Below are 13,702 nucleotides of genomic sequence, written 5' to 3'. Positions count from 1 at the left end.
ATATGAAACTGGAAGGATTTACCACTACCTGAGGGGCAATATCGAAACCGTTCAGTGGGCATCAGCGGTTTGGTCTCCTAGAAGCATCCCGAGGCAATCATTTCATGCCTGGTTAGTAGTACTTGATCGCACTCCAACCCGTGATCGTCTCATCAGTTGGGGTCTCCAAGTAAGCCACCTATGTCTCCTCTGTAATGCTAACTCTAAATCAAGGGATCACTTATACATGGACTGCCCGTTTAGTTTCAATCTCTGGACTTTGATCGCCACTAAATGTCAACTCCTGCCCCTTCGAAACTGGTCCGCTCTCATAAATCAAATGACTTCTTTGCCTCCTCCACGGTCAAAGAAGCTCCTCTGTCTCCTTGCGTGGAAAGCTGTGATGTATTGGTTATGGAGGGAACGAAACGAGAGGCTCCATGCAAATACTTTCAGAACCATCGACTCTCTTCTCAAAACCATTGATCGCCAAATCAGGAATCATATTCAAAGCTTCCGTGAATCAAATCCTGCTCTCTCCTCGAAGATGATTCAACTCTGGTTCTCGTAAATCTTCTCCGGTGAAATCAACTGCAACTCTCCTCCATCTGATCGCTTCGGAACCTTCCAGTATCTGATCGTTTCTGAACCTTCCCGTCTCTTCCTCTCCAGTTGGGCCTGCTACTCGCAAATGGGCTTCTATCTTCACTTTATGGGTTTCAATTATTGTTCTTCTTTTGTACTGGGCAAGGCCCTCGTAACCATGGTCTCTGACCGGTAAACATTTTGTTTCCTTTTTTATTAATGAAAGCCTTAGTTTCAAAAAAAAAATATTTTTCGAGAAATCATAACTAGTTCACGCCATTATGACCAAAGCTTTTTTTTTTGTTTTTTTGAAACACATTATGATCAAAGCTTAAATGTCATAAGGTGAGAAAAAAAAGAAACTTAAAAATGTACGGTTGTTTCATTTTAAGCCCAAGGCATATTGGGCCTTTATTTACGAAATATACAAAGTGCGTTCTATAGACTTTGGTCAATGCGTCGTTGGTGACACAACTGGCTTAGTCGACATCTGACGAAAAGGTTCCTTCCTTCCAACTTCTAAACCTAATAATTCTTCTTTTTTTATATTCCAACTTATTATTATTCTATGAGATCCTTATTTTATTCTTTTAATTCTTTCTAATTAATAAACGTTTTTTCTTCACCACATCGGTCCAAAATCCAAACTCCACAAATTTTACAAACTTACAAAATGTTTATGAAATATAAATTAGTTAATTTTATACGAAATTTGTTAGTAACTAAAATAAAGTCATGTCAAAAGGGTTTATCATGAAAGATAATTATATTATTGTGGGTTAAAAATAAAATAAAATAAAAAGGTGGATTTAACTAAAGTTAAAATATTTGTTTTCAGTTAAGATCTTTGAAAGTTAGGTAAAATTGAAAGTAATCTTTCTGTCACCACAAATAAAGGAGAAAATAAAAAAAATAAGAAAAGCAAAGCTGGATGGATTGAATCTTCGTCCTTTTAAAAAGTTTCTACCTTTCTGAGGTATATTTTCGCATAAAGGTCAGGCCTTTTTGATCTGATTCGTATATACAAATCAGGAAACAAACTGCCCACGGCGATCGATAAGAGTTTCAGTTGGGTTTAAAGTTCATCCGCTGAGTTTTAACTTTTTGCCGAGAAATCAAAATTATGGAGTTTTGCAACGGTGGGATCTCAAACGGCGACGTTTTGGGTCTCTCTTCTAAACGCGAGAAGCTCATTATCGATACAGACCCAGGAATCGGTGAGTTTTGTATAGACATGAACTCTAGTCAACGGATCTTGATGCTTAGTCTGAGAGTTTCTTAGTACTTGAAAATCTTAATCTGATTATCTTAGCTCATTTCGTTGTAAAGTTTGAATCTTGGTGTCTTGGTGATCTCTCTTGAATCTGTCTATCTGAGCTCATTTGGTTGTAAAGTTTGGATCTTTGAGCTCAGTGCTTGTGTAATTCTTGTTAGTATTATGTTTCTTGCCAATGGGTTTGATTATGGAGACATGTAAGTTGATTTTGAGGATCTGAGAAATGGTTATTAACATTATTACTGTGTGGTTAGATGATAGCATGGCGATAATGATGGCGTTTCAAACACCAGAGCTGGAGATAGTAGGACTCACTACCGTCTTTGGTAATGTTTCTACGCAAGATGCTACCCGCAACGCCTTACTCCTGGTATGTACAAAGCATCACTTAACACCTCAGTACAATTCAGGGCCAGGCCTGAGATTTTGGGGGATGCAGGCGTCTAGGCTATTTAGTAAATATTAAAAAAAAAAGAAATATTTTTACAATGCATTTATTTTTTTAAAAAAATTAGGGGCTAGAAGCTAATGTTTCATTTGGCTTTGCCAAGGATCGGCCTTGGTACAATTTTTTTTTAAAAATGTTCTTGGGATGTATATGTGATCTCCTGGTATGTACAGTGTGAGGTTGCTGGCTTCCCTGATGTTCCTGTGGCAGAAGGAAGCTCCGAACCCTTAAAGGTTACAATAGTTACATCTCAAAACCGTTTTTTTTTCTGGTGACTTTATAAGCTCTACTAATGGCTTTGCTGTGTTGACTCAGGGTGGGATTCCACGTGTTGCTGATTTTGTGCACGGTAAAAACGGACTAGGAGAGGTCTCTGTTCCTCTTCCTAGTAGAAAGAAATGTGACAAAAGTGCAGCTGAGTTTCTAGTTGAGAAGGTCTCCGAGTATCCTGGTGAAGTCACCATCCTCGCCCTTGGACCTCTAACCAACCTTGCAATAGTAAAGAATCACAAAATCTCTTTCTCTAATCTTTAAACTCAGTTTGGGTGACGGTTTGTTTTGGTTTTAGGCCATCAAGCGAGATAGTTCATTTGCGAGTAAGGTGAAGAAAATTGTTGTACTCGGTGGAGCTTTCTTTGCTTTGGGAAATGTCAATCCTGCAGCTGAGGCCAATGTACAACACACCCTCTAAACCTCTTCTTGAATCTTCTATTAATCTAATGTTTTGTGGGTTTGCTACTCTATAATGCCAGATATATGGTGACCCGGAAGCAGCTGATGTTGTGTTCACGTGTGGTGCTGATATAACTGTTGTTGGGATAAACATCACAACACAACTTAAACTAACAGGTGAAGAAAACTTTCTCCAACTCTTATCTCCTTTTAAACATTAGCTGAAAGCAAAGTGTTTGTTTTGTCTTTCTCATGTTTCAGATGATGACCTCTTAGCCCTGCGTGACTCCAAGGGCAAACACGCTAAGTTGTTAAGTGACATGTGCAAGTTTTATAGAGACTGGCACGTCAAGTCTGATGGTGTTTACGGTATAAAGCAATAAACTGTGGTCTTAAACATGGTTATGAAGCTGCAAGTTTTGATTCCAAATGTTTATTGTTGCTGGTTTCAGGAGTTTACCTCCATGACCCGGTCAGCTTTGTGGCTGTAGTACGGCCTGATCTATTCACGTATAAGAAAGGCGTTGTTAGGGTGGAGACTCAAGGAATATGTGTTGGCCACACTCTCATGGACCAAGGCCTCAAGAGGTCTTATTATTATTCTTCATAAAACAAATAAACACTTTTAAAAATCTTTAGACCTTTCTCTCTAAAGGGCTGTTTTGATTGGATTCTAGATGGAATGGGAGCAATCCATGGGTGGGATATTCACCAGTATCAGTGGCATGGACGGTAGATGTAGATGGAGTGTTGGAATATATCAAAGGCATGCTGATGAAGCCTTAAAAAAATGTGAATATTTCATTGGAAATGACATCATCACATTTATCTCTCTGGTTCTAACTCGATTCTCAATTCAAGATCTGTATTTAAACTGTATAAATGCTAAAATTTGGTAAAATAAAATAAAAGATATTTCCTCCGTTTTTTTTATATAAGTCGTTTTAGAAGAATTTTTATGTTCTAAATTATATGACGTTTTCGGTTTTCTATGGAAAATTTATTAACATTTAATGTTATATGACCAATGATAATATATCTTCTATTTTAATATTGGTTGATTTGTGATTAGGTAAATAATTAATGATGTTTATGTTTAGAAAATATAAAAAATTAATGATTTTTTAATCTATGTGCATAATTCTAAAACAACTTATATTAAAAAACGGAGGGAGTAATGAATAAAACTATCTATCTATCTGTTTCCTCTTTTATTTTTTGTTTCTTGCCTTTGGATTATGTTGCAGTGTGACATCACAGCAAGACCACATGAAAACTACGAATCAGCTCAATAGTTTATATAAATGCATTTTGCTAAAAACTTTTTGTAGGAATACGTTGATATCATGATGAAGTTAGGAGTAATACCCATGTAACCAAATCATTTAAAGAAAATTAATATAGTTGGACTTGGGGACATTTTTCTATTTTTTTTTTCCACAGTTAGGTAGTTAGGCATGTTTAGGTGTTGATTGGTAACCTACATAATAGTGAAATTAATACACATTCTTCTACGCATATTTTATTAATAAAGAAAAACGTAATGAAAAGAAAACAAAAAACAAAACGCAAATATACAAAAGAAGATACATCAAGTAAATAAGTGATGTTTGAGTAGATTTTTTTTTTAGAATTGTTGGATTAAATATATTATATTACTTAATTAAATAAATAATAGCATATTTTATTTTTAAATAACTAAGAGTTTCTACAAGTATTATATAATGAATCAATTTTATATATATTTGGATTTCATGATATTATTATTGATTTTATATATTATAAACTTGTGTTATAAATCAATAACAAAAAATAAGTTTTTACTAATAATGTTTATTTTATATAATAATATTATTATAAAATAAAATCTATGACATTATATTATATGTAATAATATGAAATAATATTCTAGTAATTATTAATATATTTTATAATATATTACCAATCTACGACATTCTACAAGTTTATCCAATCATCTAAAAGTATTATTTCATATTATTCTAAAAAGTCTAATTTTATTACAAAATTTTAATTCTATAATTTAATTCCATGAACGATTTAGAGACTCTAGATTTCGATGATTTTTTCTGGTAATTATCATATTATTTTCTGATTTTCATCTCATTTTTTATCTTTTGTTCACATACGAGCTTTACTCTCTCTCTCTCTTTTTTAATTTGTGCACTCTCAAATGATTCAGAGATTCAATTAGATCGAGTACTAAACTAACCAGACCAAACTGAAAACAGTATTCTAACTTGAGCTTGACCGTCCACTTGACATTTCTAGCTATATGCATACTAATTTCAGTATTTTATGATTTTAAACTATCTTTTTAATTGGTTTAAACATTTGAGCCTTAGAAATTAATCTCATTTGGGTTATTTCCAAGTTTTCATTTCCAACATTTCGAATGTCTTTTTTTTTATGTTCCACCTTCTCTGGTTCCGTTCCCAAATTTATATCGAGTCTAACTTTCGAAGTCAATAGAAAATCGAATATTTTAACAATTTAAGATGATTATAACACTTTTTAACAAATATATGGTCTTTGCAGATAATCAAACTCGATTCTTAACCTTAGTTCACATAAGTTTCGAGGTAGAAATGTAATTTAAACGGTAATGAGAAGTTATTTAAACTTTTTGCATAACCTCAATGGAAAATAACAAATATACCAAGCTAGTGGTGTCGTTCAAAGAGTTGGTTTGTTGTGCTTCTAATTCTATTTATACTGAAATAATTATTTACATCACGTCGTCAAGTATTAAGAGTATTTTCCTCCGCACTCTATATTTTACTTCGAAATAAAATGGAAATAGAGTAATGGACAAAAGAAATAGAAGATTATTCCATTTATAGAGTAATGCTTATTTTTTTGTTCATTACTCAATTTCCTACTTTTAGAGTAAAATATGAAGTGAGGATGAAAATGCTCCGGTGGATGAAGTTAGAAAAAAATTAGGACATAACCCAAATCTTCTTAATTAATAAAAAAATATAATTACAAATTACCAACAAAATATCATCATATATATGTTTAGGACATATCCAACCACGAAAGTTTAAGTTAAAAGTACATCAAAATTTTGTATCTTATTGTCATACTTTTTATTTTATTTCTAATCATAACATTAAATTTTACACTAAAAATAATATTACATATTATTTAAATTAACTAATAATAATAATTAAACTATATTATTAAATGAAACATAATAAAATATGTAATTTTAATATTTGATGGGATAAATTGTGTTACACCAGATGAATTGATGTCAAATTTAATATTATGTTAGAGATGAAATTATACCAATTTTGGTGTTTGTCTTATTATAGGTGGCCTCATGAATGCGTCTATCTTTGTAATATATTTATTTATAATGAGTACTATTGAACTAATGTTTTTCCTTAGTATTTAATACATTTATTGAGGGGCAAGTGAATTAACTTTCATATAAGGATTAATACTTGTTAAAAATGGTGTACTTGCAAGTTATTTACCTCATCTTAGTACTTGTTACTTATGAACTACTTATAAGTTACTTGATAGTTATAAATTATTATTAGTTTGATCAAAAAAAAAATAGTATTAATTTTTTTCACTAATTAAAATTTTCATAGGAGTTTGCGGAAACTTTTGTTAGTTAGAATTCCAAACTAAACAATGTTTTTTTATAAAAAAAAATCCTTATTTCATATGTTTTTTTAAGTTGATAATATAAAATATTAAGAGGGAACGAGAAAAAGCTTTCATTCACATCCAGTAAATAAAATTAAGATGTTTCTATAAACATACTATTTTTAGTTCATTTATTGTATAAACGAGCTATTCTACCATAATTTGAAAATTTTCTTATTTTAAAGTGAAACATGTAACAAACCACGAATACCAAACCAAACAACACTAAATAGTTACTTTTATTTTCATACTTATACTTGTTTTGTACTTGCAACTAATTGAAATAAATGAATTGATACTTAGGAGGGGTTATTGGAATCAGAATTTGGAAATAGTTTATTGATTTTAAAAGTTGACAAATTTTTAAAAGTTAAGTAGAGTTAGCAAATATTTTCTAAATTTATATCAAATATTTTATATTGATTTCTATAGATCTTATTGATTATTATGGATTTGCATAATATATTTTTCAAAAAGCTTCTTCTTATAAGGTAATGTATAACAATCTTGCTAGAAAATTTCCAATTTTTTTTTTTGACGTAAACCATATATATTAATATCACGTAATTGTGGACAGATCAGTTGAAAATGGAAGTCAACGATAATGGTAAGGCATATTTTTTATTGGTATTTGTTTTTTGTGTTATGGTATAGTGTGTATTTATCCGGAAAATCTGATATCAATAAACATAACACAACGCTGATGGTGTGTTATTTGTGTTATGGTCAGATATTTTTTAGGTTTTGTTACTCGGTATCATTCAAAACTGGTGTGTTCATAGTTTTGTTTAGGGGTGGACGTTCGGGTACCCGTTCGGATTCGGGTCGGGTATTTCGGATTTTTGGGTATTTCGGTATAGAGATGTAGAATCCGTTCGGGTATTTCTGTACTTCGGATCGGGTTCGGGTATTTTTAGTTCGGATTCGGTTATTTCGGATCGGGTTCGGATATTTAGATTTTGAAAAAAAAATATTAAAATTTTGATTTCTCAAATTTCTTGTATTTAAATTTATAACTTTCACTTAACTAATTTTTTATTTTTAATAGATTGAATGGTTAATAGATTTAGACATAACATTTTCAAACTAAAAAAACATAAATTTGGTTATTGTTTTAAAATTTTGGATGTAATTTTTTGTTAATTCTTGAAATAACAAGTTTGACATGCATTTTAAGTGAAAAACAAATCATTTTCTCCGTAATTGTATGTATATCATATGAACTTAAAGTATCTGTAGTATCAATATAAATATTTTATATAAAATGAGAGATGTAAACTAGAAATATAAGGTTAATTATACATATGTTCGGTTATCTTCGGATATCCATTCGGGTTCGGATCCCGTTCGGGTTAGGATATCCAATCTCTCCTAATTCAATACCCGTTCGGATATTTTGCTATTTCGGTTCGGATTTCGGATCGGATATGGGTGCAGCTTCGGATATCGGGTAAAGTGCATACCCCTAGTTTTGTTATAATAATCATTTCTCTCTTCAGTTTTGTTTTAATTCTCTTCTTTTTGTTATAATAATAATGATCTCGTTTGGTATGTTCACGTTAATTTTGAAACAACATTCTAATTTTTGAGCTTGTATGTGTATATTTTTTTACATGGATTTCAAGAATCTTATAAATACACATGATATTTTCAAAGTTTGGTATTATGAGTAAAAAATATAAAAAATCTAACTTCCAATAATAATAAATTTTAATAGGATTACAAAATCAACGATAACTGAACTTTTTAAATAACAAAAGATTTGAATGAAATTTAAAAATCTTCTAACCAATATCGATAGATTTTGGTAAAATTTTATGGATCCACCAACCAATAACAATAAATTTTCAGAATTTTATAATTTCTTTAGAATTTTTAAACCAATAACACTCCCCTCCCCAAACCAATAACAATAGATATTCAGAATAACGTGTTTTATGCGAATAAATGTTTTATACATTTCAAGTTTAATATGACGTTCTGTCGTTCTCTAAGGGAGTTTAAATCGGAAAGAATATTCACCTATTGAAAGATTATGAATCCACATATTATGGCAATAACGATAAAATGGTTACACCTGCTGGTTCATAAGTTAATATAAAGTAGCGCATGTGCATAATAAAGATAGAATTTTTCACGATAGTGTAACACCCAGAGAGCAAAGTTTTTTTTTTTTTTTTTGACAACGAAAGACTATTCTATTACTCAAGCTTGAGGTGGTCTGGGTAGCCAGACCGAAATAAAACAACCAATAAAACATAAATCTCTATAGAAAGACCTCGCAAATATGGTTTTGCGCTCGTGGGATGTGAGTGATCTTGAAGTCCGGAAAGCATGTCTTCAGAGTCTCTATCCTTTCCAATTCTGTTGCAAAGTTTGGCCAAGCATGGGGTTCCTTAATCATAGCGATCAAATCTTTGCAGTCCGTCCCAAAACTCTGACATGTTGAATGCTGAAGCATACTCTCCATCGCCCATCGTAGCAGTTCCACTTCTGAATGCAATGCAGACTCTCGTCTCGGGTTATTCCGGGTGCCCATAAGTTGACCCTTCTCCAAACTATCCATCCATACCCATCCACACCCACTGAATTGTGATGAAGATGTCCAAGACCCATCTATCATGCATATATTACCCAAGCTTAAGACTTGGGGTTCCTCAATATTTTGTACTTGTGGAATAGGTGACACCATCTCATTAGCGTTGAACCATACTTGGCACTCACTTTCTGCATAATGAACTAGCTCCAATGGGTCTCTATCTATTCCCCTGAATAGCTTATCATTTCAGGCCTTCCAAATATATCAGATTATCCAGGGATAAGGGTCCCTGTCTAATCTTGGCTCGACAATGTTGTTCTTTCTCCAGAATAGATAATCCATATTAGCATAGACACTTGGCATCGGAAAGGTATATGGACTTGTTGGTGTTGCTGATAGGGCCCAAGCTTGTAGGGCTGGTGGACATTCGCAGATTGCATGAGTGACAAACTCTTCTTGTTCTCCACATCACGGGCAATAGTTGTCACATCTCATATTACGCCGTATCAAATTTCTCGTTACAGCTGCATGACCTGTTATCAATTGCCATATAAGATGACAAATTTTCTGAGGCGCTTTTATTTTTCAAGCAAAGGCTTGAAGCTTTGTTATTGTGAGCTCCATTACTTATTTCTCTTCTTCAGCCTTCAATAAGTTCCGAGCTACCCAATATCCATATTTAACGGTATACTGACCATTTTTAGTGTAGCTCCAACAGAAAGTATCCCAACGATGATCTGAGCTTATGGCTAAGCTTCTTATAAAAGGTATATCCGCAGGGGCAACATAATCCTCCAGTAGTCGAATATCCCATTGTTTCGATTCTTGATCAATAAGGCCGCTGACTCTCATATTCGGGTGCATAACTGGGGCTGCAGCGTGAGCCGGTCTAGCTGGTGTTGTAGGGATCCAAGGATCCTCCCACACCTTGATCTCATATCCAGAATGTACCTTCTGCCTAATTCCCAATAGCAGTAGCTTTCGAGCAGCTAAAATACTGGTCCACACATAGGATGAGCTGCTGACAGAGATTATTCTCAAAAGAGAACTCATGTGGTAGTATCTTCCCTTTAACACACGAACCACTAACGAATCAGGATATTGAATTAGCCTTCATAGTTGTTTTGCTAGTAAAGACAGGCTGAACTCATGGATCACACAGAAACCAATGCCGCCCTCCTTCCTTGGTAGACAGATCTTTTCCCATTTGGCCCAATGAATTCCTCTTTTTGGGGGATTCGAACTCCACCAGAATTGTGCAATGGCACTTGCGAGGTTTTCACATATCTCCATTGGTAGTAGAAATGTAGACATAACATATGTCGGAAGAGCTACCAAAATGGATTTAATCAAAACTTCCTTTCCTCCTTTTGAGAGCCATCTATTCGTCCATCCGTTCACTCTATTCATCAATTTGTCTTTGAGAAATGCAAAGAGTTTACATTTAGATCTGCTAATATCCTCTGGAATTCCTAAGTACGTCCCCATACCTCCTTCGTTCTGTATTCCAAGCGTATCTTTGATCTGTTGTCTAACATTTTCTCCAATCCTCTTTATTTTATTTAATTTCCTATTTTAACTGATTTTATATAACTTTTGCCTTTTATGAAATTAAATATCAGTAAAAAAACAAAACAAAATGGAATCTCAAAATGAAGGACAAAAGCGGAACGCTTTGAAAATTGAAAAACAAAACCATTTTAAGAATAAATTAAAAACTTTCGTACCAAGTGGTCTTGGCTTAGTGGTAAAGGGCTCACAGCTGTGAGTACCGCCATGGGTTCGATTCCCCTTGGCTACCCAGAGCGTCTTAAGTGGTAAGAAAACGCGGATCCTGCGGACCTCGTAGTGATTAGTCTTTGGACCTAGAAAGCCTTTGGGATCACACTACGGTTATAAAAAAAAAGTACCATTTTTTGTAATTCAGTAACAAGGTATGGATAATAAGAACACATAGAAATTTACGTGGGCACATCAGTATATGAAAAACCTCATAAATAATTAATATTGGTCGAATTGTTGAATAACTAAAGATAGATAGAGTTACTGCTTTTACATCATGGTTGGACTTATTTTTTAGAGAAGATAAATTCAGTTCTTTTTGTAGAAAATAATAGATATGTAGCAGATTAAGTAATATTTCTTGACCATATGTAATATTCTACATATAACATTTTTCCTTCAAAATAATTAATTAACGAAATGATAATTAAAAGAAAAAAAAGAATAATAAAGTTCTTACTCAACAGTGCTGGCCCTGAGGGAAGCTATGGAAGCCTTGGCAGCCCTCCATATTATTACCATATTTCGACCTTATGTTTATTAAATTGTCTTACTGTAGTGGTTTACATATCACTGCCGGTAACATCAATGTCTTAGGTACAATCCTTGATAGCTTTCACAACATCAATGTCTTAGGTACAATCCTTGATAGCTTTCACAACATCCCTTAAAAATTATATAAAACTAACTTGAGGTTTGTTCTACGATGTAATAGAAGTATAGAACTAGTGTCTCGAATTGTTGTTGTTTTAAAGAAAAGATGGATTGTTTTGTTTTTCAAATTTAAAGAAATACCGATTTAATATCAACGAAATTGTAAACAAAGAAACTATAATACAGAGAGCGTTTGATATATCGAATGAAAATTGGAACTAGTTTCACATAAATATATAAATTACATTTTTGGATCCCAGCGTTTGTATAATATATATTCGAAATCTCTATTATATGTATCAGCTGCAAAAAGCCCTTTATCTCTTACTCCATCTGTTTTTAAAAGATGCATATTCTACACTTTTCACATATATTAAGAAAACTCATTAAATATGCATTGTTTTTTGTGAATAACAATTTTTCATAATTTTTAGCCAATAGAAATTCAATAAACACCATTACTTTTTTTGAAACTTACAATTTTTCATAAAATCATACATTGAAAAAATAAAAAATGTATCTTTTTGAAACAAATTTTTTTCTAGAACAAAGATCTTTTAGGAACAGAGGGAGTAATTAATATACTTGAAACCTATGTATATCATTACTGCTCACCCCACAAAATCTTTATTAAATATTCGTTGTATGTTTAAAATTTAGGAGATGTTATGATTAATTTTTCCATGCAATGCAATATGTACGCACTTTATACCTTATGGAGACCCAAAACATAAAAAAAAAAGGTTCTAAAGGGACGAAATGATCACAAATTACAATGATTAAAAGTGGGAAATATATAGTTTCCTACTTATATGATTTCACATATTATAGACCATTTGATTTCCTGCATGTACAACCAATAAATATAGCATATGTTTAACTAAAAATTTGAAGGTACTAATTTGTATCATTATTACCAAAAACATAGTGATTATTGAGTCTAAATGTCGAGTCTACATGTGCTTAGATATTTTTAAGAAAAACAATATGTCAAATTAGCAAATAATTAAATATTTATAGACTATATCAAAATACTTTGTTAAACACTTATGCTAAACTTTAAATTATAACATTCTTACACTAAGATAAAATCCATAACTATAAACTTTTGATTAGCTAATAAAAGTTAAACACCTCGTAATTAATCAAAAAATTCTTCTAACATTGACATGGATGACTCACACACACCTCCCTACTTATTAATTGTCATTGCCTTTGATGTAAACAAGAAGTGCAACCACCATTTATTTTTTAATTCCATTTTGTTTATTTAGAGTTCCATTTCAAGACACACATAATAATTATGGGTTCGAACTTGTGTTTTGAAACTTTAAAACCATTGTCAATTTGGAACGCTTAGCGCAAAAGGAAACAAAAATAGGACAACAACCCATCAATTAATCATTCACCGTTCACAAAATATACATTTTTATACGATTTCCCAAATTTTTCTGTGATAGAATAACAAAATCCAAAAAAAAAGTCACAAGATTTGGTAAAGAAAAAGTAATTATATAAAGGTGAAAGTGCAATAATTCGTATTATTATTAAACCAAACGAGGTCCACGAGGGACGATGGTTTAGTGAAGCTAAAAGATGAAGTGAAGAAAGAGCTCATGAAAAGATAAAAACAATTCCACCTCGGAAAAATTATTAACTATATGATCTTTTTCACGCTGTGACACACTCATAAACACACAAGAGAGTTATTTATTCTCTAAATGTTTGGGGTCGCAAAACTTTTCTCTTCATAATTACTCTCTTTTCTTTTGCTTTTAATAATTTCAATCTTTATCTAAAGAAAGGAAGATGAAAGAATAAAATGATCATGAAGAAAAATCGAACATGAAATTATGGCTGATGATGAGTAGTATTGACAAATCAATTATCGACCAAACCGGGAAATGAAAGAAGTAAAAAGAGAGTAATGAAAATGGTCCAAACTGAAACTTAAAATTGAATTATGAATAATGACATGTTTAGAACCAGTCCCCAACCATCATTGCGTATCTTGAAGGGACTACGGCCTATAGAGCCATCCTCTTCATTATCATCATCGTTTTCACTCAATAAACGTCTCAATCCT

At 32.2% G+C, this 13,702-nt stretch overlaps 1 protein-coding gene across 1 annotated transcript; it reads left to right on the top strand.

Moving 5' to 3' along the window:
- Positions 1 to 1,479: 1,479 nt before the first annotated feature.
- Positions 1,480 to 3,891, top strand: LOC106331411 (uridine nucleosidase 1). The gene is made up of 9 exons (XM_013769758.1): positions 1,480 to 1,781; positions 2,095 to 2,210; positions 2,462 to 2,521; positions 2,604 to 2,786; positions 2,857 to 2,961; positions 3,041 to 3,137; positions 3,222 to 3,329; positions 3,413 to 3,548; positions 3,638 to 3,891. The coding sequence occupies exons 1-9, from the start codon at positions 1,688 to 1,690 to the stop codon at positions 3,744 to 3,746; spliced, it is 1,008 nt and encodes a 335-aa protein (XP_013625212.1). The 5' UTR covers positions 1,480 to 1,687; the 3' UTR covers positions 3,747 to 3,891.
- Positions 3,892 to 13,702: the final 9,811 nt, after the last annotated feature.

This window comes from Brassica oleracea, chromosome C3 (genome assembly GCF_000695525.1).
Source record: "Brassica oleracea var. oleracea cultivar TO1000 chromosome C3, BOL, whole genome shotgun sequence".
Classification (NCBI taxonomy): Eukaryota; Viridiplantae; Streptophyta; class Magnoliopsida; order Brassicales; family Brassicaceae; genus Brassica; species Brassica oleracea.
The sequence above is the reverse complement of the archived record's forward strand: the minus strand, read 5'-3'. Positions and strand labels throughout refer to the sequence as shown.